The sequence below is a fragment of the Rousettus aegyptiacus genome, unplaced genomic scaffold (assembly GCF_014176215.1).
Source record: "Rousettus aegyptiacus isolate mRouAeg1 unplaced genomic scaffold, mRouAeg1.p scaffold_m13_p_4, whole genome shotgun sequence".
Taxonomy (NCBI): domain Eukaryota; kingdom Metazoa; phylum Chordata; class Mammalia; order Chiroptera; family Pteropodidae; genus Rousettus; species Rousettus aegyptiacus.
In genome coordinates this window covers 42,428,392-42,454,420 of record NW_023416307.1, presented here as the reverse complement: position 1 = coordinate 42,454,420, position 26,029 = coordinate 42,428,392, and the positions used below count along the sequence as shown (strand labels likewise).

Genomic DNA, 26,029 nt, shown 5'->3' with positions numbered 1-26,029 from the left:
TTCTTTTCCTAGGGTGCTCACCACTGTTGACCCTGTTTTAGAATTATTTTCAATGCCTTTACCATACATATCTCACAGAGCCCTTTAAAGGTACAGACCCATGCTTAATTCACTGGTGTGTTCTCCAGTAGTACCCAGCACTGTCTTCTACCTAGGAGACTCAGTACATACATATTGACTGAAAAGACCCCACAATAATTGATGACTGCCAACTGTACCAGTTAGAAACCCAACATCCATTAAAATGCCTACGAGGAAACACTGTAATAAGTAGTGTGGGAATACAGAGATGAAATAAGACATTTCACTACCTTCTCGGAGCTCTAGATCTAGTGGAGGAACCAAGGTATGCCGCAACTACATTTTAAAAGAGGGCAGCAGATATGAGTGTCCCAAAACAAGAACCAAGGTGGAAAAGTGCAACAATTCAGGCACAGGAGGTCATAGCAGACTTCCTGGAGTTGGTGGTATCTGGGTTGCACCTTAAAGGATAGCTAGAATTTTAACAGGTAGAGAAGGAAGCATTCAGGTAAAGTACACAGAGGATTGGCCAGGAAAGAACACAGAGATCAGTGTAGACAGAGTGGAGATACACATAGGGACTAATAGGAGAAAAGATCAAGTTCTAGTTCCAGAACTTGAAGTAGCTACAAATCTAGGTTAGAGTGGTACTATGGAAAGGCCGTGAATCCCAAAGGACTGCACAGGATGACCCATTATACTGTGTAAACACTACAGATTAGACATTCTATTTACATTGATTTTTACGTCATCTAATTTCTATTTTCTAATTTCTTTTGTGTGTGTTTTATAATATATGAGAGCACTGTAGTACCCACATATAATTTATAAGTAAGACAAACGGAATGCTTGTTCAAAAATGTAATGGAAGGCTGCATGGTTTTAAAAATTTGGAGACAACTGATCTCAACTCTCCCATGGACAATTAGGAACCATGGCAATTTTTGAGTAGGGAAGCAATCTGATTAGACTTTTACTTCAAGAAGATCAACCTGGCAAGGAAGCATAAGATGGGAAGATCAACAGATGGAGGGGGAGGCAAGGAAGCCTTCGAGTGATGTCGCCATGGTGCAGATAGAGTGCATAAAACAGAAGTCTGAACCCGGGATCATTAGGGCCTTCAATAGCCCCCTCGTCAGGTGGTGGTAGGTGCACAATGGACGCAATAGACTGGATGTGACAGATCTTGCAAAAGAGCAGCGGACAGAAGGCAGGGATAAGAACTAGTCTCAGACTACTGAGAATTCAAAACTGAGCCTGGAATGTTGGGAGAATAGTGATGTTATTGATATTAACAAAAACTTCAAGGTCAGGAAGAAGAGCTGGTTTAGGGGAGAACCTAGCAGAAGTTTAGGACTTGAGGCCATCTAATCCAGCACTCACAATTTATGAAAGAAGAAACTGAGGTTCAGGAAAGGGGAAAATGTGGTAGAACTGAGACCAGTCATGAGATCCCCTGAATCTCACGCTGATTTTGTTTAATGATCTTTTGGCTTTGGTTTTTCAAGAGCATTGTATTAGACTTTGTTGAACTGAACTTTCTTTTTATTCAATCATTTGGTACAAGTCTAATTTCCAGAAATATTTTATGCTGATAGTTTTCAATTTCATGCTAACCAAATTAACAGGACATTTTGAATCTCAAAACTATATTGTAAAACAGTATTTGTCCATTAAAAGAGTCCAAAGGAAAAAAAAAAAACAATGCAAAAAGAGCCTTTTGAAATAAATTAACAACGGTGCCTCAGCAAATATTCGGTCAAATCAAAGTAGAGAACTAAAAGAAGCAAAACAACACCACACCATGAAAAACAGTTTCAGGAAGAAAAGAGGGTGGAATGCTGCAGGCACCCAAAGATGAGAAAGTCACAAAAGAGACATTTGAATCTGCAGACTTCAAGAGAGCAGCTTCAGGGGGGATGGGCCAGAATCGGAACTGAGTGTCTGTGTCTTTCTGTTTCATGCTCTTTCTGTCCTGTCTCCACAGCCTCATCAGTGCAGAATGTTCCTTCCTCACAACATCCTCCCCCTTTTTCCCAGCATGCAAGAGGAAAATCTTTTCCTTCTACTTTGCAACCACCTTAATGGTCTATTTGGAGAAATTTGAAGGGGATAGGAAGAAGGCTAGCAGCTAGACTAGCCAGTAACTAAATATCTTTGGAATAGATGCCTTGAACATGCTCTCAGGTAGAGAAGCGGATGCTGGGGGATGCCATCAGAGGCAGGGAGGGTGGAATCAAGGGTAATAGTGGATGGAAAGTATAAGAAAATGATTTTGCTGTTTTGTGCTGAGAAAAAGGAGGAGGATGTGTGAGGAAGGGATATTCCTCATTGATGAGGCAGTGGAGACAGGACAGAAAGAGTATGAAATAGAAAAACACAGAAACTCGGGGACAGAAAAGACAGAGAGAGAAAGAGAGATTGGTAACTGTCACAAGAAATGTGAGTCCATCATTAGCTAAGAGATCCCCTAATCTGCCAAGAGCCTGCCTTACCTTCTGTCTAGCCAAATCAGGCTTCCTCCACTCTGAAAAAGAGATATATAGAACAGTGTGGCCTGAGGCTAAGTAGAAACTGCCTTGTGAGCTCCCAACGGTAACGGGAGGGCACCACTTGTGTTTAGGGCCAAGCTTTTGTGTCTCAAACCTGATGGTACACATGCAAGCCAGCTCCTGGTTCTGGAAAGTTTCCCAGAGCTTCCAGAAGAGACAAGGGGTTAAATGCTATCAATATTTTAGAGAGAGAGAGAGAGAGAGAGAGAGAGAGAGAGAGAGAGAGAGAGAGAGAGAGAGAGAGCGCCAAGTAAGCTCCCAACAAGGGATTTTGTTCTCATAGCTGTTATTATTCACAAAAGCCTGCACAGCACATCTTGGAGTAATGCTTCCTCAGATGATTTCCAGGAGCATCTGCTGATTTGATGAAGAATCTGATGCCATCAAAGCACAAGCCAGTGATGACTCACTGCAAACTGTTGTTATTGAGTGTTTGCTGAGTGCAGCAACCCTTTCTGGCATGGTCGCTCTCAGCCTGGGACCGGAAGCCAGGCAGTACTGGGAAAGATACGGCAGGGAGAGGCTCTTGTTTTGGGCATGTTTCTTGGTTCTACCTTCTGTCCTTGACTTCCTGCTCTTTTCCAAGTGCCTTAAATCTTCACAACGACATGTTTTGAGAGCAGCTGAGCCAGACACACACCCTCCCTCGTTATCCTGAGGTTTGTCCAGGGAAGGTCAGTTTTGAAGGTAATGAAGAATGGAGCCTGCCCTTTTCTCTTCTATGTCCTTCCTATATCCTGAGACTCAAATTCTCAGAAATCATACTGTTCACAGCACAAGAGAAAAATCCGCATACCACAGAAGACCCATTTCTCTCCATTATATCTTTAACTACATCCTTCTTCATCTTAGCCAGGATTCCAGAGCACTGAGCTAGTCCTGCTCTCTGGAGACAAGTCCCTCACCTGGGCCTGGATTCGGGCAGAGTCCTGCGCTGTGGCCTCCACTCCCCTCTCCATCACTTCCTTTTCTACCTAAATTTAGCCATGTCTTGTCACAAAAGCCTACTGTAATTCCATGCCTTACCAAGTCCCAGCAGGCAGCCACCAGAGTTTCGTCTTCTTTACATCTTCCCCCTTACTCCCTGTGCCTGGCATTCTCTATCACCTCTTAGCCTTTTTATTCCTACCCTCACCAACCCCTCCACTTTTCATTTCTGCTTCCCTTTCCATTTCTCTCACCTGCTGGCTCTCTGATTCTGATTCCCTTTCCTTCTCTCTCTCTTCTCTGTCCTTCATGTCTCTCCATTGACTTCTCCCTATTTATCTCTTCTCAGCCAATTAGCTATGATGTCTTCAAGCTGTTCATGAGGACATACCTGGAGGTGGATCTTCCTCAGCCACTGAGCACACATCTCTTCCTGGCCTTCAGCCAGAAACCCAGACAGGAAACCCCTGACCACCCAAAGGAGGAAGCCAGCAACAGCGAAGCCAGTGCCCCAGGTACTCAGACGAGCATTCCCCAACAAGGAAGAGGGGTTTTGCAGCTCTGACCCGCTTGCCACAGGTGTGGCTGCACTGCCAGCGTGTTCCCTGAGCATAGAAGCTGCCCTCTGGGGTGTGACTGGGGACCAGGGACCAGAACTCCTTTCCTCATAGGAACTTGCAGGAAGCCCTGTCTGGTGAATCTTTCAATAAGAAGAATAAGGAGGGGCATAATTCCTGCCACTCACAATCAGAAGGAAGGATGGAGAGAAAAGAGGCACAGACTAATGTGTGGCAGAGGGAAGAGAGCCTCCCACAAAGGCTGTCAGTCTGTGGTGGAGCGCATTCAGCTCATGTGCCCAGGCTGAGGCTAGCCGGGAAGTGTCAGAGGAAGGGTAAGTTTTGGTCAGTGTATCCTGGACTTTGAGCTATGATGGGGGAGACACAGCCAACGCTAATAAGTAGGTATGAACCCAGCCGACATCGAGACACAGACACAACCCAAGTGATCCAGAAGTTCCCCTACCTACCATTTTAAGAAGCTGGAGGGCACGGGCTGGCCTTTAAACCTTCTCTTTATTCCCCAGATTCTAACATACAGAACTCAGATAATGCTGCCAAAGCCGATGAGGCCTGCGCTCCTGACACGGGTGAGTCTTTGGAAAACAAGATTTGGGAAAGGAGTGGGGAAGATGTCATCCTCGGGATGGAGGAGGAAAGCCTAAGCAGCAGTTTTGTCTCCATGCCATTGTACACCCTTGAACACATCCTGTCTGCCTCCATCTCTGGGGTCCCTGCTACACAAACGTGCTGGGATTCTGAGGCCGGGTGACAGTTTTGGGGCTAAGGTGCAGATGACTAGAGGAGGCTAGGGCAAGGAGCATGTGCTCTGGTTGACTCCAAACAACATTCACATGCACCAGTTTGAGTAAGTCGGGAGGAGGAGCCAGGGGAAACTGGTCACCATTGCTTTGAAGATCTATTTGCCAGGCACCTCCTTTATTACATATCTCATTGAGCCTTTACAGTCACATCACTTTACCCACTGAGGAACTGAGGCTTTCATTGTTTATAAACCACTCTTTATTCCTCTTATAAAGCACTGTGACCTATAGAGCTGGGAATTCAATCCTGAAGTGCCCAAACCTCTTTCCTGTAGTGTGCCTGTGCCTCAGTTTCCCCATCTGTAACACGAGATGATAATGTGTTGATATGGAGGTTAAGTGAGCTATATGTGTAGAATGCTTAGAACAGTGCCTGGAACACAGTGAATGTTCAGTAAATACCAGCAATTACTACTCAGGCCACTCTCTAGAAGTATACTTTAATATTAACTCTGCCAAGTTCTTCTTCAGTCTGTACCCTCAATCTCCAAGTGTATCAGCTAGGCATCCTATTCCCATGGAAGGACTCTCAGAAACTGTCTACCTCTCAGCTTGCCCTTGGAGCTTCAAATACAGAGAGTCTGAGAGTCAGACCTAATTTCCTGCACATTATTGTCCAGAAAAGATTGGTTCATATTGGTGAATTCCAGCTCTTGGATTGTGCCCAGTGGGTAAAGAGTGCAGTTTTATTATATCTTTCAAATATATATAACACAGGATAGATAGGAGATAATACAACTGAATGAGAACTGATTGTAATAGGGACCTAGGATGAGAGACTTTCTTCCAGTGGATACCAGATGTTCTCATCATTTTTCCAGTCACGGCTTGAAGGGCAACTGGAAGGATTATCAAGTTTTCAGTGTTTAACTGCAAGACTGGGGAGATAAATAAAAAGACTCACTATGGATGGAAAGCAGAACATGATTAGGAATGGAGAGTTGCCTCTGGACCATAAGCTCAGCAAATTCTAGGCTGCTCATGGAACTCCAGAAGGCAAGGATTAAGAGCATCGGTGCCTTCCTGAGGCTTTCGGGGACAGCAGCAGGGCTCATCCTCCCCGCTGCTAGCATTCCACGCTAGGTCCATGGCACCTTGGGCAAATATGATTAAATCACAAATAAGTCTTAAATCTTATGTGGAATAGAAGAGGCATAGTATGATGCAGATTACTCTCAAGGTAGAAAAGAAAGTGAAACTGGAAGCTTTGAGATTCTAAACTCTCAGCAAGAAAATCAACCATGAAAAGAATTTGGCCCCAAATTCCTTACCCAGAGACTGTCTTAGCCCAAGTATCTGGAAAGATACTTCAAGAGGAACCTGAGAGACATTACACTTTATTCCCTGAGCTTCCACCTTGGCTGGAGGCGGATTGTTTTATGGCCAAAGTTTCTGAAGTTCCAAGGAAAGATCTATTGGGGATGCTGTCATTACGTGATATGTGAGAAAAGATAATTGATGATGATAATGGAAGTCGGCTGACTTACTTGACCACCATGCTTACTGGCCACATCTATATCATTCTAGATCTGAAAGTAACTTCCAGGGTCTTCTTCCCAGAGAACTGGTTTCTCTTATACATGGGAATATTAGTCTCCTGCGGTCAAATCATGAAAAGGCAATTATCTGGCTCCTGAAGGAGGGAGGCATACAACACTTTTTCACCTTCTTTTGTGATTCAAGATTTAAAGTAGAAAATCCTTTCCCCGTTAGGCCACCTTTCGTGGATGTCTTATTCGGATGTCTTTGTTCACCAGAATCAAGAACATAGGGCCAGGCAGACAATACAGAGAGCAGCCTATCCCAGCACGGAAGAGCCAAGTACTGGAACTTCCATCTGTTGAAAATTCCAGCCTTTTCCTTTTGCCCAAGCAGAAGCCAGAGGAAGAAATTAAATGCTCATTTGATATGGCCTACTTAGTGTTTTCTGTGAGTTGCTCCCTCTTACTGGATATTCGGAGATAATTTTTGGTAGGTATGGATATACAGAGGTTGGGAGAAGAGAGATAGCACTCAAAATGCCTCAAAAAGTATAATTCACATGGTAAATTATAGGTACCTAATTTTATGGTTAGTTAGTAACCTTATATTTCTGACCTGGAGGACAAGTTGTGTAGAAGGAACAGAGGGTTTTCCTACCTGTGAGAAGGAAAATTTCAGAGGGAAAGCTTTATTTCTGTGGTACCATAAACCACTTTCTGCATTTTCTTAATTCAACTGGTTAGACTTGCAATAGTCAAAATTCTTCCTAGTTTCTGGAAACCAGTTGATGGTCACTCCCAATTTTCTCTTTTGACTATTCATCATCTTATTCATCATTAAATGTATTTGAGAAGAAACTGGTAAAAAGGTGTATCAGTAAATGACCACTGGTCTGGATTTTGGAATCCTAGCCAAAATTACCTGTACAAATTGGGTGTATTCCCAAAAAAATTAGATTAAATGACATTTAACCGTTAGCTATTGATATTACTAAAAATCACTATCATCCTTTTGCAGAGTATAGGTGAATTTTTTACAAGGATACAGACACTTAAACGAGTCAGATTAGGGTCCATTCAGAGTATGAACTCCACAAGCTGGATTTCTAGGGCCACTGACTTGATCATATTTATGTAACCAGTGCTTTTGAAGACACTTACATAAATTTCCTGCTTCTACCATGAAATGAATTTAATATTTACTAAACATTGTGTCCTTGGATGCTTTCCTCTTAGCTATTACAGAATCAAAGATCACTGAGAAGCAAGTGCTAGCTAAAGATCAAGTGGCTTCAGTCCCCCTGGAAAACCGTGTTGCTCAATCTTCAGGCTCAGAATCCCCCATCGTGTACCTGAAGGATGTCGTGTGTTACTTGTCTTTGCTGGAGATGGGGAGACCTCAGGATAAGCTAGAATGTAAGTACTCACCCTGACAAGGGGCTTCAGCTTTTTTCCTACTGTCCTGCTCATCACTCTAAACAGGCTGGAGATTGTTCTGGGATCATGGGTATGGGTCCTGCCCCATTGGGAGAGGTTTTTCTGCCCTGTCGTGAGCAGTGTTATGAACATTTCCTAGAGTCGACCCTGGGGTCCAGCACCAGTTGTATAGAGTGGGAAATGCATCTGGGGTCTTGGTATTGAGAACCAGGATTTGGAAAGAGAAGGCATCTCTGCAGGGGGTCAGGACTCCCTTCTTTTGCTGGCAGAACTTCCTGAATGCCTGCAGCTAGGAAGCTGTTGCCTCCCCCTAGTAGATTTTTCAAGGGAAGATACTCAGCATTTGTCTTCCTTTCCCTCTTCAGTGCCCAAGCAACTCTTACCCGTGAGGAATTTTTTTTTCTTGAGATCTAATCAACCTCCATCTTATGAAAGCTTATTTTCATTTCTTACCCATCCCCTATCCCCACCCCAAGTTTTTTGGCCTCTAGAAAAAAGGGGCTAGTTAATTCGGGGAGTTGAGCTTGGTTTCATGCTGCTACTAAAATTGGTTTCAAAAATTTATCTTCAGGAGGAAGGTAATAGCTGGTGACAGAAAGAAAGCCCACAGTGGCTGAAACGGTCTTGTAGATGACTCACTCTAGGGATGGTCTCATTGGTCTCTGAGTGAGCCTGCAGGGAAACTTTTTCAAGCAGGAGATGATAGGACCTTGTTAAAAATATATGAATGTTGTTTTGGCTTCTCTTGGGACCTTGGTAGACATTAAGGAGAAAACACATACAAAAGTCAAAATTCCAGGAATTAGTAAAACTAATCAACAAAACTTGAACATTAGCAAGGAAACGTCTGGTAAAGGTTAATCCTTGCCAAGAACAAAATGAAACAGGTTGCTCATTAGCGAAGCTTAAAATCATCTCCATAGGTTTGAGGTGTTAACAGTTGCAAATCTTAAAGGCTAATTTGGAAGCAGATGTAGCAAATTTCTGTTTCTTCTGGCTAATGTTAAAAGTGAAATGTCAAATTATTTCCAACATTCAGCTGGATTTTGAGCTTCAGGTGTTATATTTGTTCATAACTACCAGTGAAAATGTGGCAAATTCTTCATATTGGTGGCTCTCAGACTGAGTCTTATAATGCCAATAAAAAGAAACATTTAAAAAACTTTTTATTGTAGAAAATTTCAAGCACAGATAAAAGTAGAGAGTACAACGAACTTCAATGTACCTATCAGCCACCTTCAACAGTTACCAGTTTATGGTCAATCATGTTTTATTTATACCTCTTACCCATTCCCTCTGCCTCAGGTTATTTTGAGATAAATTCCAGACATCATATAATTTCATCTGTAAGTATTTCAGTATATACCTCTAAAATGTGACTTTTTCTTAAATATAACCACAACACCATTATCACATCTAAAGAAAATGATTCCTAACTAATATCAAATAATTGGTCGGTATTTGCATTTTCCCCATTATCTTAAATATTTTCAACTGTTTATTTGTATTGGGATCCAGGTTAGGTTCATACATTGCCATTGGTTATCATGTCTCTCCAGTCTCTTTTAATCTTTTGCTTATTTTTTTTCCCTTGTAATTTATTGTCACAGGAACTTGGTCATTTGTCCTGTAGAATTTAATTAAACCAAATAAATTTAAATCCTCCCTTGATTTTAATGATCGAAAACAAATTAAGCTTTTCTTTTTAATAACCAAACATGTATCTTTTTGGAAGTAATAACCTGAAATCCCACCTATCACCAATGCAATAATAACAATAATAACTCTTATCATCAAACACCTTGTATTTGCTAAGCATTTTAAATGAATTATCTCATTTTAACCTCATAATAACCCTAGAAGATTGATATGATTATTCCAATTTTACATGAAAGAAAGCACAGAAAGGTCAAATGACTTGCCCGAGGCCAGGATGCTGAAATAAATAGGTGCTTACACTTTCTAGTTCTACAGTTCATAAACAATAGGACCAAGAGAGTTTTGTGTTAGAGACTCATCCCGGCCCAGGACCCGGGAGCAATGCCCAGTGGGAAGTTCTCTCCTTCTTTACATCATTCAACCATCTGTTGGCTGAGTGCCTCCTATGTTGAGTGCCTCTGATCAGAACATTCTGAGGAGTCACAAAAAATCAGAAGCCAGTGACCCTACTTTAAACACTTTAAGCTCAAACTAGAGACACACCACTGAATAAACACAAGCTGCGGAGACACTAAAACATGTAGAAGGAAGGGAAGACCGAAGGGCAACTTGATAGGAGTGATGTGGTCCCGTGAGACCCAGAGGGGTTGCATGGGGGAGGGTGTGGGGAGGGATGGACCACAGAGAATGGGAGGAATACGGAGACATGTTCGGCTCTGCTCCCCACCCTGCTTACTTCCAAGACCACAGACAGGATCTCTACCTTTTAGATGAACGAAATGCAAGTTTCCAGGTCCTGTAATTGAACATTTAGCCCTTTGCTCAAATATCTCTTTCAGGTCATCCTTATCCTACATCACCTACCACTAAAACATGATGTTTCTGAATAGCGTGTTAACATTTTATAAAAAGAAATACTATAGTTTCTGTGATAGTAACTACATTAGTGAGGACTAAATAACTAATAATGACAAAGTGCACAGGACAGTACATTGTACATATTAAATGCCACATATAAATGTTCATTAATGAAAGGAAATAAAAATAAATAAAATAAATTGAGCACTTTCTACATTCCACACACTGTAGATTTAGTATATGATTTACATATTTATTTTCATTTAAAAAAAAAAGTAGGAGAAAGAAACTATTATGCTCTCTATGTTTCAGATGAAGAAACTGAGCCTAAAGAAGTTGACTTGTTTGATGCCCTAGAGGTAGTAGGGCAGGGCCAAGATTTGAATCTGCCTAACTCCCCACCCTTTCTGTGCGCAATAGAAACAATGCTCCAACTATATCTCTGGTACCTCTGCCCCACCATCAGCTGGGCACTTGCTTTAGGTTGTGTTCCAGCGATGCTGAGAGATACGAATGCTCTATACCAGCCATGGAGTTCATGCTTAGGCAGTCCCAGAAGCCAGGTGGCATGGTTCTCCTCCCTCTTCCTACACTCTCTGTAAGGAAGTCAGACTCTGTACCTTGGAGGGTGGGTGAGCTGGTTGCAACAGCCTTCGCCCCAGTAATGGTCAGAACTAATCTAAAACCTGGCAGCAAAAGAGCCTCAGCTCGTCCCTGGTGCCTGGAGGACACCTCAAGCCTCACCTCTGTGTTTCTTGCAGTCATGTTTCGCCTCTATGATTCAGATGAGAACGGTCTCCTGGACCAAGCGGTAAGCTCTCCAAACATCCCTCCTTGATCCAAGAAAGCCTAGAGGAGAGGGGGGCCAGTGGCTGAAGAGTCTGAAAACTGTTTCATTTTTACAAGAATAACAATGTCTCGATATGGGCTGCAGAAATGAGTAGAACCTCTACCCCAACCCCCCCCCCCCGACACCCCGCAACCCCCCACCCCTACTATCACATTCTATTTCCAAAGAGCCAGCCTAGAGGACAGCGAACTTCAACTTGCCTTTTTATTCCAGAAACCCAGGATCAGAAAATTTAAGAATGGGAAGATGTTTTAGTATCTCCTCTAGTTTAACTTCCTAATGGGTTCAGAAATTCTCCTTACAATTTCCCGCTGGAGCTCAGGGGCAGACAGGAGGAGGTGGGAGAGGCAGCAAGACCAGGGTAAGAGGGCAGGAGGAAGGAAGGTACAGGTAACTGCTTGTGTGCTTTGGCATCACCCTTGCCTTCCTCTCGTACCCCAGGTCACTAGCTCTAGGAATCTGGTTCTATGTGTTTTGAGCACATGATTCCATCTCACTGTACCTGGGAAAGCCTGACACTCACCCCTATCATTCAGGGATAAGAAGGGATAGGTGTAGTGAAAGGAAGGATGGAAAAGGAAGAAGGCAGAGAGGGAAGAGGGCAAATAGAGTCAGGCAGGCCTTGTCTTCATGACTGGCAGTGTTAGAGAAGGAACTCATTAACAGAAAGGCTCTGAGGTTGAGGTGCATAGGGCTGAATTAGACCAGAGGGAAGGAGAAAGGGAACAAGTTTACAAGATCAACCAAAACATCTCAATTTCCTCTAAACCCCAGAGTGTCTTTACAAGAACCCTACAGCCACATTGCAGTGCTATGGGTTGGGTCATGACAAGGAACAACCAGAGAATCACAGATTCAAACATTTGGTCAACATGTATTTATTAAGTACCTATTATGTGTCAGGTACTATTCTAACGCTGAGGATACATTGCCCTCATGAGCCTTTCATTCTAATGCAAACACACTTACTGAACAACATAGTAAAATATGTGCTAGAGATACGACCTAAAAGAAAAATGAAAGGAAGTGTTGGGGAGAACTGCCGTTGTAGCTAGAGGAGCCAAGGAAAGTCTCCCTGAAGAGGGGATGTCTGAACAGAGACTCGAGGGAGGCGAGGGACAAAGTCGTGGGGATATCAGTGGATGTGCCTCGAGAGAGAGGGGACAGTAAGTGCAAAGGCCCTGAGGGGTGCCTGAAATGTTAGCAGATTAACTAGGAGGCCAGAGCAACTGAAGCAGAATTAGTGAAATTAGTGAACAGATGAGGTCGGGGTTAATAAGTCATAGGAGGTGAGATCAGAGAAGTAGTGGGCTGCGGGGGTGAGGGGAGCAGTGCAAGAACTTCGCAAAGCATTTCCAGGCTTTTAGGTGATCGAGAGGGTTTATGTGGAGAAATGGAGAACCACTGGAGATTTCGAGTGGAGGAACGATACAGTCGACTTGGGTTATAATAGGATCACTCTAGTTGCTGTATTAAGTCCAGACTATAGGGATGCGAGAAAGGATACCAGGTAGGAGGCTATCGAAACTATCAAGACAAGAAGTGATGGTAACTTGCACCAGGGTAGAAGCATTGCAGGTAGTAAGAAGTGGTTAAATTCCGGATATATTTGGAAGGTAACTTCAGTGGACTGAAGCAGTCTCAAAAAGAGTTATCTGATTCAACTTTCCACCAAGAATCCCTGGCAACCAGACACCTCGCCTCTTTGTGAACACACCCAGGATGGGAGAGTTCACCCACTGCCTTGAAACAGGAGCTCCACTGCTGGGGTGACTGTTAGAGAGGTTTTTCTTCCTGTACAAAAGGTACCTCTAGTCTGCCAGAGCAATTTCAACACAAAACCTGCTTCTGCTCTCCGCCCACCCCCATCTCGCCACCCCAGTGGTGAGGATAAAATAGGCCAACCCTCAACTCCTCCTCTCTACACCCCTCGGTTTACTTCTGCCCTCTGTAACTGACCAGGGTATCTGACCAGTGGAACATACTGGTTCTACACAATTGAAATGCCAGCATATTGCACTGGCTGCTTCTCATACCCTGCTCTGCCCATCTTGCCACACAGGGTTTGATGTTGAGTCTTACTCTTGAAAACACACCTTCACTTGGTTTCTCCCTTTGGTGTGTTCTAGGAGATGGACCGTATTGTCAACCAAATGCTGCACATTGCCCAGTATCTTGAGTGGGATCCCACGGAGCTAAGGCCTGTGAGTTTCCAGAAACCTGGGGCGACTTCCAAGCGAGCTTCCAAGAGACAAGTGGGACACACTCAGGACTTGCATACAAATGTTCACTGTGCAGGCTCCCCTAGACTCATCTGCTTACAGACAGCTTTTCTGGGATCCTACACCTTGACCTCACACTTCTCTGATAGGAAAAAATTATAGACAGCAGGGGAAAGTGTATATGTAATTCAAAGAATAATTCTCCCTAACCTTTTCACCAGAGCTAAAATTTTATAACAAGCATTCGTAGACCAAAGAGTTTACAGGTAGAAAGAATTTTAAAGATTCTTCTCAATCACCAGATAATATAATCATTATATTTTATATACCTATTCTCTAATCCTCACTGCAGTGTTACCGATATAGCAATATTATTTCCATTTTACAGATGAGCAAAGCAGAACCCAGAGTCAGGGTTCTGTCCAGGGTCAGGCAGAGCCGGGCCTGGAGCCCTGGTCTCCTCACCCCGACTTGCTCCCTCACTGCTCTACTCACTGCGAATCAGAGGGAAAGGAGGTGAAACACAAGCCAGGCAATGCATAACAAAAGAGAAATAGAGGGCAGAGGTGGGCAGAGAAGTCGAGGATGAAAGTGGACAATTGCTGCTCTGTGGATTCCGCAGATACTGAAGGAGATGTTGCAAGGAATGGACTACGACCGGGACGGCTTTGTGTCTCTACAGGAATGGGTCCACGGAGGGATGACCACCATTCCATTGCTCGTCCTCTTGGGCATGGATGACTCTGTAAGTCAGCTAGCCTGAGCTCAAAGATCTCTTGCCTTTCAGGAACATCAAGCTCTATGTGAAAGTTAACACCCACACATCGCCTTGGCTTCTGCCCTAGTGTTCTAGGCCAGGCCAAAAGTCCTCTCTTTTTACCCTATTAGTGACTGAAATATATTCATTGATTTGACAGATGTGTCCAAAATTATAACTAAATAAAAGTACTGTTCTGAGCTCTGTGAGGGGACACAGATATCATAGTCACCCACCAGAAGGTTATACTCAACCAGGCAAAGGCCAAACAAATTTCAAGGAAGAATTCTATCTTTGTCACAAATTAGGGTTAATAATTCTTAGGGAGTTGAGGAAGAAAGAAGAAAAGGAAAAAATACTGATTCATTGTGAAGAGAAGGGCAGTCAATGGTGGTATCTTATTTAACCATCGAAACAACCAGATTAGGTAGGTATTTTTCCCCCAGCTTATACGAATGGAAACTGAGATTCTTAGCCTAAGGAACAAAAAAAAGAGCCAGAATTTATTTGTACTTGATACCAAAGATCCTGTACTTTCTAATGACCCGCACTTTGGAGTGAGATCAGTGGGAAGAAATATTGGAAGGTGTTTGCTCTGACCCTGAAGGATGCATGCCATTTTGATATCCCATTTTTTAGCTATAGATCAAGTAGAAGGACCTAGAAGGATGATTAATCTGGTTTACGAGGATGGGTATGATTTTGTGTTAGAAGATTGTGGGAAAGAGAGTTTATGTTCAGGAGAATAACTTGATCAAAGCCCCAAATGAAAGAAAGTTCAAGGTGTATTAGAGAAGCCTCCCAGTTTGATCAGAGTAGGGGATAAATTTAGAGGCTTAATGGAAAGTCAGTGGTTATATGTGCCTGCATCTAACCTAATCAGTTACTGTGTTTTCTGCTTAATTACCAAGCGAGGTAACTTTCATACATGAGGTAGGAAATGGTGACATTAAGCATTTACCAGGTTGTGTGACACCTCTTTGAGATTACGGAAATGTCATAGAGAGGAACGGAACAAGAAGTTCGGCTGGGCTATCCTCTGACTGTCGTTTCCAGTTACGTCTCCATCTGACAGTTCTGCAATTCAGAACCAACGCTGAGCCTTCATTTCCAATACTTGAGAACTAAGAATCCTTCCATCATCTAAAAGCATGTCCAGTTCTTTCCAACTACTCGATCGAAATCAAGGAGCCAGGATCTATGCAACCCCCTTCTTATTCCTTAGAATCCTAGAAAGTCAGAGCTGAAATAGACTTTGGCAATCCTTGGTCTATCCCCTTCATTTTACAAACTGAGGGCCAGAGAGGCGAAGGACTTGCCCGTGAACACACATCTGGTTAGTACCAGAGGCCATCCTCCAGATTCAGGAACAGCAGACCACTCATTTGGCGTGACCCTTTACCAAAAAATTACTGTGTTGTGCAAGAGCCCAAATGAGCGAGGACCTGGGGGCGCTCACATGAGTAGATATACTTTCTGCTACTAATACTCAAAACTATACCTGAATCAAAACAGAAGTTCTACTTAGGCGCTGTTCCAACATACTTGTTTTTTTCTCTGAAACATGGAAATAGGGATGAGACATTTTAATCACAAGGAACAAATGTCTGTTTTCTATTTCCTATCGTGGACTTGCTGAATCCAAAGTGCCACCAGTCCTTTGCATGGGGTGGACCTACTGTTTTATGGCTAGAGGAGGGAGAGACGATTTCTTCAACATTCTCCCCAGTATCTCCTCCAAATCAAGAAAGCAGCAAACAAAAAACAAATGTGAATTCAGTTTTTATTAATCAAAAGTTTTATGCATTTATTTTTAAATATACACTAAATTTGAAGTTTCTACATTTAATATTTGGGGTACAGAGAGTGTATTCTTCAGTGTCTTAAAAGTCACATTGCTTGTTTGGCTTTTTCAAAACTCACACGTGGCCACGAAAAAGGCTGAGATCTCTGAATGTGATGCATGAGAAACAATCTGTCTCCTCGTGAAAACACGGAAGCAGCCTACCTAGGGCATGAGGAAGGTTACGTCCACATCCTGCAGCTTCCAATGTATAGAAATGAACGAGCCACATGATGGTGCTATAACCCAACCAAAAAGGGTCCTTTTCCTTCTTGGTTAGTATCTGTGAAAATATTATCCAAGAGAGAGTCAGCTAACTGATTTAGTTAATAAAGGTATCTGCAGGTAAAATGACAGTCCTTTGGGCCCACCAAACAGGGCTGTAGTTTCCTTTCTGTCTATGAATAACACCCTGGTTTGTGGAGGAAGGTGAGAAAGATGGAAGGAGGCCAGCAAGAGCCCCCAGTTTGACTACTGGCTTAGTCACGAATTGCTTGTGCAGTCTTGGGCTATTTATGTAACTTCACTGAGTCTCCATTTTTTCATTTCTAGAATAGGTATAAATCTACTCCCTTATACGTAAGAAAATACTCTACTTTTTTGTGTGTCCCCTACTGTAAAGAATGGAGTAGGAATTTAATAAAAGTTTTAATTTACAATGTGTCAGGAGCTGAATTAGGAGATTTGCTTGTATTATTTAATTTAATTCTTTAAATCCTTCAAGGGCGATATTTGTCAAGGAATGAATGAATCAGTCTTTTAACATCATGTATTCAATTACTGAACCTATTTATTAAAATAAAAAATATTAGATAAAAAGGCTATAATTCTACAAATCTCAGGTCTTGGAAGGAGTAGGGTTTTGAGGCAGTGAGGAAAAAAGTGTTTACCCCAACCCCAGGAGGAGACTGGCGTTTAGAAAAGCATATGGACTCCTCGAGAGACCACTAGCAGAAAAGTCAGTAAACCAGAGGGGCCTGGAAGTAAGAACTGGATTTGAGTCTGGTGCGCTGGACTCTTAGTACCTGACTGTCAATCCTCACCACCTTACTAGAGTAGTTTTTTTTTTTTTACTACCTTAAGGCCCAGCCTAGAGTGGTGATCTTTTAATGGAGTATATGAGAAAGGTTCAGGGACAAAATTCAAGGAGGGATGTTTGAAAGTCACAGCCTCCAGCAAGGCTGTGTTCCCAGAGGCTAGAAGGTGGAAGCTTTGGTGTTCAGGAAAGTGTGGGATTGTGGAGAAGGATGAATTTGCTTCTGAACCAAGTCAGGAGGAAATGTCTTAACCTTCTCTCTGTTTTACTTTTTTATCTGTGTACAGAAAGTTGATGAGAAGAGTGCATTGTTTTTACTAAACTGCTTTTTTCTGATTAGAGAACTAGTACATGCTCACTATAAACAATTTGGAAAATACAAAAAAATTAAAATTAGAGAATAAATAAATTCATAGTGCTTCCAGCTAGAGCTAACCTCTGCTAACAGTTTAGTGACATTTCTTCCCATCAAAGATCTTATCATATAAAACCGAGATCATAATAGATCATCAAACTTGCATTCTGCTTTTTTTTTTCTTTTTCATTCTGTACCACAACTAACATTTTGGTAATTTTGAGACCTTCAGGATATTTCCAGTGTTGCGTTATTTTGCTAGGTTAAACATTGGATAGAGCAGAAAAAATGCTTATCCATCTTTTAAAAATTATTTGTTTAGGATAGAATCCAAGAAATAAAATTTGTAACTCAAAGGTTACAAACATTTAAAGGATATTAGATACATAGATAGATAGATAGATAGATAGATAGATAGACAGACAGACAGATAGATAGATAGAAAGTTTGTTCTGATTTACACTTCCACCAGCCCTGTAAGAAAGGGCTTGTTTTCTCCCCTCCCCCCAACAATACTCACACTCAGATATTCCTAATTTTTAATATTTGCTAATCGTAGAAAGCATGCACACAAAGAACTTCCTTTTGATTTCCATTTCTTTTAAAAGAGTCCTTACATCAATAAAATAATTTACTATCTTATCCTTCGAAAATGAGAAAAGAGTCTTTCTAGGAAGAAGAGGGCAGACAGGAGGCTGCCCACAGCCTCTACTAGCTCAGGTCACCTGATGGGTGCCCCAATCCTTCCTACTCCCGCAGGGCTCCACGGGGGATGGGAGGCATGCCTGGACCATGAAGCATTTCAAGAAACCAACCTACTGCAACTTGTGCCACGTCATGCTGATGGGCGTTCGGAAGCAAGGCCTGTGCTGCATTTGTGAGTAAACTTCCTTCAAACCCCTTTGCCCCAGGAAGTATCTTGTTCTGCACATGGTTGAGGCATTCTAGAAACACGCTAGGTGTTTCTGCTTCCCAACTTAAAGGACCTCTCATATTGTTTCAACAGCAGAGAATAAAGCAAAACCTCCATGTTCTGTTTTTGTTCTACGCAAGTCAAATGGATAAGTGTTGTCCCGCTGCTGAAGTGCTGTCACGGGCTGCTGACACTCCCCTCCCTCACCCCGGAAAAGGTTATTAAGGTTCACACACAATTAAAATGCAGCTCATACTAATTGCAGTTGGGTTTTACTAATGAATAGTTTGGGAGGACAGAAGAACCTTTTTTTAAAAAAATAAGTAACATAAAACTGTATTTGTAAATGCAGTGGAAATTAAGACTATCCATTGTTTCACTTTATAATCCATTTAGGAAAGTCAGATGGGAGAGGAGGAAAAAAACTTGAAAAAGAAGAGAGGGAGACCGGAAAGGAGAACGGAAGAAAGAGATGGAGGGGAAGGAAGAAAGAAAGGGCCACGTAGGAAAGAGGGTGGATGTGGGTGCAGGAGGAGATTTGGAGGGCTTCAGCGAGAAGGCTTTGTAGGGCCCAGGGTGCATGGGCGCAGAGTCCTGCCAATCGCCTCACAATACAGACAGATCTGAACCCACCAGAGACTGGGGAGCTGCTGCCGCAGGGAGGGCCCGTGAGTGTGTCCAGGTCATCAGTGTTTCATCTAAACACGCACACGTGAGCTAGGCAGCAGGTAGCCGCGGCCGCAAAAGTCATCTTCACAGCTGGGCCCAGTGTTCACCAAGAGCATCTGAAGGCTAAAGAAAGAACCCACCAGGCTTTCTAGCACCCATTCAGATCCGGCTTTCACTACTTTTGATAGATTCAGTCTCGGTCTCATTCCAAATAAGCTCTAGGTTGGGCCTCCGCTGTTCACATAGTAGTAAATAGAAGTCGCAACAACAATAATAATAATTTTTGAAATAGCCATTGTGACCCATAGATAGCGAGGATGACTCCTCACATGGCCCTCACGTGGAAAGTGCCCCTCCTGCCACACTCACTGCCCACAGAGGAAGGCAGGTGGCAGGGCAGGGAGTACAGCAGCATGCCTGGGAGAACTGCGGACTCTCTTCCCAGTGAACAACTGGAGGCTATTTTGAATTTCAATTAGGCAAGGCCAGCTCCATATGTCCTCTGCCCCTGACTGGCCACCAAGAAGGAGGCACGGACCTCAGCTGGAGTGGGGTTGGGGTGGGGTAGCTGGACCTTCCTAGGTGGTCGCTCACAAGCACTTTCCTTACTTTTTTTTTCAGACTGCAAATACACCGTCCACGAACGCTGTGTATCCAAAAACATTCCTGGGTGTGTCAAAACGTACTCAAAAACCAAAAAGGGCGGAGAGGTTGGTGACGCCTATTGCCTTGTTTTACTGCATGCTGTGTCCCAGGCAACATGTCCATCACCACAGATTCCTGGGCAGGAAGGGGCTTTGGGAGCTTTATCCAGTCCCTTCTCTGCCATGAGGATTACCCTTAAACCATCTCATTCATCCATCAATGCATTAAGCATCTCCCTGGTGCCCACCATGTACCAGGCACTGTGCTAGGGGGACAGAGGTTGTTAGATGGACCTCAGCCTGCTGGGGAGCTGTGCAGACTCAAGATAAGGAGAGAGACAGACGGGTAAGCAGAGTACAAAGTAGTGAGATGGAGGACAGCCAGCGGGCTGTGGGGGACGCACAGTTGAGGTACCAAGGGAGGCGGCCAGGGAAGCTTTCACAGGCAGATGGCATTTCCGTTGTGTCTTGAACCCAAATCAGGAGGACTTCGCAACATGAGGATGAGGGTACGGCCCCCAGGCAGAAGAAGGCTCGAGTGCAAAGGCATGGAGGAGACATGGTTTATCCTGGGATCCGTACTGAGTTTGGTGTGACTGAGCAGAGGACGCGTAAAGAGAAGTGGCAGGAGATGTGCTATGAAAGTGGCGAGATCCAGCCTGAGAAGGTCTTGCGAGGCCAGATGAGGAGCTGGAAAGGAGTTTCCTAGGCAGCAAAGGGGACACTAGAGTTGCTTCGAGCACATGAGGAGACCACTGAGTTTGTGAACTAGATGAATTGCTCTGCTTCTTCCAGCCCTGCTTCTTTTCAGTGTGGCTTTTTTGTGCAAGGTGAGGCCAAGGATTAGTGAACATCCTAGCAGGGGGCATGGTACAGGAGAGAGGCCTGAGGGGACGAACTGTTCCAACAGCGAGTGCTGCACCGAGGGCCCGGCCGGGGTGGGGTCTGCACTCACCAGCTGTGCTCTGACATGTCCACGGCAGCACAGTGGTGGCTGTGGCTGTGCTGAGGGACTATTTTGACTGTCCTACTCGCTGAGGTAGAAAAGATGGAGGGGGAGTTTGAGAGATAATTTGGAGGTACCACCTCTGGGACTTGGTGATAAGAGATGTAGGGGATGAGAGAAGGAAAGAGGGCGGGAACTCGGCCACTGGGTGGTGCTGTTCACCGGGTCTGGAAATAGGTTCTTCTCAAAATTAGCAGGGGAGGGACACTCTTGAGTTCCTGCAGGGAAGATTCCAACGAGGAATTTGAGTCAGGAGATGGTTAGCAGGTAGGAGTAATATCCAGCCTCCTCAAAAGGACTCCGAAAGAGAGGGCGCCTCCAAGGACACAGATGCATGCCCCATGAGACACTGCATGGCCTCGTCCATACACCTTTCCATGTCCATGCCTTTCACCAGGATGCATGGTGTACCTCCTGGGCTTAGGCTCTACGCCTGCACTCTGGTCACTTGCCACACATGGAACAGAGGGAGCCCACTGAGGGGCCAGCAGGACACATTCACAACCTCCTGAGTCTTCAGGAGCAACCCAAGTCCTTCACCGTCTCTTCCAATCCCAGGAGAGGATGGAGAAGGCAATGTGGTGTCTGGAGACTACTGTGGACTTGGGGTCAGAAGACCTGGCTGTGGAGCCCTGCCTGGCCACTTCCCAGCCTTGGAGCCTAAGGCCAGTCACTTAACCTCTCTGAAGCTTCATTTCTTTCTCTGCAAAATGGTAATAATAATGACCTCGGAGCAAATTCGATATGACCATGTAGATGACAAACTGATTAGCAAACTAGGTTCTTTATACACTCAGGGGTGAATGGCAGAAGGTGAGAAGCTACAAAATAAAAGTGACACGTCTACAAGAAACAACAATTTGACCAAAAACCGTTTGGGAAGAGGACATAATAACTTAATTGATAAGTAATTTGAAACTTTAATACAAACGTGGACGATATCATGCAAACATTTCATATGTTTTTAATATTGTATTTGTAGTTGGCCCTTCAGACTAGACCCCTACTTTCCCCCAGAGTCCATGCCCTCTTCTTTCTGCTATCCAGGGTACTCTGGTGGAAAATTTTGAGAAGTGCTGTAGAATTCTGGGGGGAGACAGCTGAGGACTCAGGGCCCCCAGGCTTTGGTGGTCGTACGCACAGACACACATACACGTGTACTCCTACCCGCTTCCCAAGTTCCTAGGCTGCCCTAGTGTCATTTCCTGACCGGGGAGCAGATACAACCAGCCCTCCAGGAAACAGATGTGAAAGCTGCAAGTTTGGCCTTTTTCTCTAGCTCCTTCTAAGAGTGCTTCTCAACTTTGGGTGCACATTGTAATCAATCAGAGTGCTGCTTTAAAACGGACTAATGATGGGTCCCAGCCCCAGAGACTCTAATTTATTTGCTCTAGAGTGAAGGCTGGCTTTAGAACTTCTGGAAGCTCCCTCAGATGTTTCTGATGGGCTGCTAAGGCTGAGAGCCACCGGCCTGTAGAAGACGGGAAGGGAAAAGAAGTTATCCATCAGTGGGCCCCTCCAAAGGGCCAGGACTGTGTCAGGAAGGCCCTTTTAAAGTGCGCTATCTCATTTAATCCTTCCAGCAAACCTCGAGGTGGGGCTTATTATACCATTTCAACAGATGAGAAACCTGAGACTCAGAGAGGTCCAGGAGCTGGCCAAAGGTCACCCTGCTGCGAAGTGGAAAATCAGTGACTCCAACCAGTTTTATCTGCTGCCCAAGCCCTCCTTTGTTTCCCTGCATCGCACGGCCTTCCAGAACAAGGTGCACACAAAAACGTCACTCTGCAAAGGGTTCCACAAGGCAGACAGATGGACTGCCAGACCAGCTGCTGCTCAGCGGCTTGACTGCCAGGGTGAATGAGCTATTTAAAGCACAGGAAAAGTGGTTTTTTATCTACAGTGGTTAGCAAAATGGTGGTTAGGCAGGAAGAGGCCACATCAGTGTGATGCAGCAAAGCAGCCCAGCGCCCACTAATTGCATAAGCCAAGTGGGAAACAACCCTTCCCGGCCTCCCCACTCCCTGTGCTCCTCCTCAGGCCCAGGGCCCCGAGGCGTGGCTCTGCAGCCTTCCCTGGTCTCCTTCCCTTCCCTCCTGCAGGTGATGCAGCACGCGTGGGTGGAAGGGAACTCTTCTGTCAAGTGTGACCGGTGCCACAAAAGTATCAAGTGCTACCAGAGTGTCACCGCGCGGCACTGCGTGTGGTGCCGGATGACGGTGGGTTGGCGCCCAGGGCAGCCCTGCTTCTTTTCAGTGTGGTTTTTTGCTCAAGCTGAGGCTCGGAATTAGTGAACATCCTAGCAGAGGGCATGAGCAGAGCCAGGGGACCAAGGCTGGGAGGGAGCCCAGAGCCCCCATTCAACGCCCTAGGTCTGACAGTTCCTCCAGGGAGTCACCAAGATGCTCAGAAAGAGGTGCCCCCCAGAAGCAGGGGAGTGGGGCTGCCTAAGAAGAAGCTGGCCAAACCACTATCTACGTGGCCAGGCAGCTATGAATTGCAGGCTGGACCATTAACTTTCTTCGCCTAGGTGTCATCTGGAGCCAGGGGCACCAACAGAGCTGGAGAGGAATTAGACACTAGAATCGTGTCCCTTAAGGGGTCAAAAGAAGGCACACTCTTTACAACAGCCCCACTGCCTAGGCCAGAGGTGTGTACCTCCTGCTGCCAGCCACAGCCAATGTTCACTTCCCCTCTAGACACCTGGACCTGCCCAACCTGCCTGCCGAAGCAAACCTGGTGCCATGTCTTGTCCCCTTGACCAAGCCCTGTGATCAGCCTCAAACAAGACGTGTCTCCAGATCAAACTGCAGAGCTCTTAAGATGCAGAGGTTGAGTCACGGGGTTTACTTCCAACCTCTCATTAGTTTGTTGAACAGGATCTTCCTTCCAGTGTCTCAGAGCCGAGGGAGCAGATATACAGGGAGCTCTGGAATCCACACAGGATGCCACGCTGAAGGGTCAAGGCGTGCTTGTGACCGCTTTGCTCCAGCAGCCATTGGCAGCACTTGGTCTCTTCTCTGCCCATGAGCAGACTGGCACCCCTAACCACACACATGCACACACACACGACACATACACAACACAGCACACATACACACACACACACGCCACACGCACACACACACGACACAGCACACATACACACACACATTCGGTTATACTGCCAAAGCCAGCAGTGCATCAGGATTTGGGGGCGCACTAGACAGCTTGCCTACCCAGTAAACCTCCAAACCCTCATACTCGACATTTCCTCGGTCAGTTTCCTTCACTCTCACCTTTATTCCCTCCAGTTTCACCGCAAATGTGAATTATCCACATCGTGTGATGGTGGGGAACTGAGAGACCACATCTTATTGCCCACCTCGATATGCCCAGTCACCCGGGTAAGTGCTGCGACTCAGCAGGGCTCTGCCCTCACCCCCACTCCGTGCACATTTCAGATGGAAACAGCGGTCAGACATTCACGACCCTCCGAGGGCTTCCTCAACCGCCCTTAGGGTTTGTGTTCTCAGCACAAGTTTAAACGAGCTCAGTGCCGCATCCGTGAGATTGTGATGAAAACTCTCCTGATTAAAATGGTTCCAACTGCTGGTGACCCAGAATGCTCTGAAATGGCCCATCAAGGAAAACACATTCCTTCTAAGCACCCTGCAGGCAGACCACAGCTCAAGGAACCTCAGTCACCACCTGAGCATGGCTAAGCCTTGTCCCTTGTCCCTGTCAGCCTGTCTCCTGTGTCTAAACATGGGCCTCCCTCTGCTGGAGGATTTCCACTTGGGTGTCTCAGCCCTATTTGGAAATGACTGTAGCAAAATTACACTTCTTTTATCTCCATCTGAAACTTTCTCTGTCTCCTGGGTTGAAGATTCCTTTCGAAACAAGCACCAAACACCTTAATTGTCCCCTTTCCATCTTAAAAATGTTGCCAAGTCCCACCGATTCCTCACAGCTCATTCTTGGCTGGATCAGCCACTCCTTTCTCAGTAAAAACTGAAGAGAAACCTCCACTTTGGAAAACCATTTGGCAGTATCTACCAAATTGTAAATACAAAACTTTACTACCCAACAGGATCCCTCCTATGAATCTACCTGAGAAATATGAGCATTTATTCCACCAAAATACATGTACAAGAATGTTTGCAGCAACTTTATTTATAACAGTGGAAACAAACCAAAAGAACATTGGTGGGAGAATAGATTTTAAAAAAAGATGAAGCATATTTGTATCATGGAATGCTACATTGCAGTGGGGGGGGGGAACTATGCATAGATGCAAAACCACGGATAACTCAAAGATATAATGCTGAACGAAAGAAGCTAGACTCAGAAAAAGACATGCTCTATGATTCGTTTCTATGAAATTCAAAAGCCAGGCAAAACCAGTGTGGTCTCAGGATTCACAGCAGCGTGAGACCTGAAGCGGTAGCAGTTACAAGGGCATTATGAATGCAGAAGTTCATCGAGCTGTGGATTTGGATGTGAGCATTTTACTATATGTGAAATGACCCTCCCTAAAATCAATAATAAACGTTTTTTAAAGCAAAGAGGAGGAAAGACAAAACTAAGAAAACTAACTCTTGCAACATCACACCATTTAGATAGTGCTGAGCAGAGAAGCCAGAACTAAGACCTTGCTTCTCAGAGCTCAAGCTTCTAAATCGACAAAGTAGATTTCTGCCAATTTCAGTGTTTTCTCTCCCCATGTCCCTTCCAATGTCTCGAAGTTAAAATCAGAGCAAAAGATGACAGAGTCCTGAAGAGTTCTAAAGAGACCCATAGGGAACCTTTTTTTTTTTTAGGTCCAAAGTCCCGCTTTGAGAAAGTCCTCCCACACTATACTGGTTTTCTGTTCTCTTTCTTTAAATTAACTATTTGTTTTTCTTCTGATCTCTTTTTTGATATTATGCATTTTTTTAAAAAGATGTTTGTCTTTCCTCTCTTCTCACAGGACAGACAAGGCGGGAAGTCTGATGGCAGCGTGTCAGCCAAGGGTGAACTTGTAATGCAGGTACTTTTGCAAGCCCAAGTCTGACTGATCATTCAAAGTCGGTCCAAGACTTTGGAGAGGAGGACAAGGTTTGGGTTCTAGAGAAATATATCTCAATTCAATATTTGCTTTTTCATTTGATCAATTATATAACACAAGACACTTTATTTCCAACCTCTAGAATTACTTTGACCACCACACTGCCGGCAAGGCGTGAGAAGGGAGGTTGAGTGATCCCATCACTAATCTAATGGGCTGTATCACCTTTTGAGGAACAAGTTGCATGAAACTTCAATATACACACCCCCTAAATTATAACAAAAGTGTGGCCTAAGAATACACAACGGGTTTTCAAAGACTGCCAAGCTGTCTCCAGAATATGATTGGCCAAAGTGAAGCTAACACATCCAAAATTTCTTCTTCACTCT

The 26,029-nt window shown here is 44.4% G+C and overlaps 1 protein-coding gene across 5 annotated transcripts in view; it reads left to right on the top strand.

The window, feature by feature from the left end:
• The window catches only part of DGKG (diacylglycerol kinase gamma), a 186,233-nt gene that overhangs the window by 50,382 nt on the left and 109,822 nt on the right, over positions 1–26,029 (top strand). For 3 of the 5 annotated variants that reach the window (XR_001598790.2, XM_016159730.2, XM_016159733.2), the window contains 12 exons: positions 3,850–4,015; positions 4,585–4,647; positions 7,599–7,778; positions 11,078–11,127; positions 13,296–13,370; positions 14,011–14,133; positions 18,139–18,256; positions 19,583–19,671; positions 22,714–22,830; positions 23,142–23,261; positions 23,905–23,997; positions 25,563–25,622. Coding sequence is in view for 4 of the 5 variants with exons in the window: in XM_016159730.2 (XP_016015216.2) it covers positions 3,850–4,015; positions 4,585–4,647; positions 7,599–7,778; positions 11,078–11,127; positions 13,296–13,370; positions 14,011–14,133; positions 18,139–18,256; positions 19,583–19,671; positions 22,714–22,830; positions 23,142–23,261; positions 23,905–23,997; positions 25,563–25,622 (1,254 nt within the window). In the remaining variant the exon portion in view is untranslated. The remainder of the gene's footprint in view (positions 1–3,849; positions 4,016–4,584; positions 4,648–7,598; positions 7,779–11,077; positions 11,128–13,295; positions 13,371–14,010; positions 14,134–18,138; positions 18,257–19,582; positions 19,672–22,713; positions 22,831–23,141; positions 23,262–23,904; positions 23,998–25,562; positions 25,623–26,029) is intronic. The other 2 variants (XM_016159732.2, XM_016159735.2) reach the window with 2 other exon arrangements.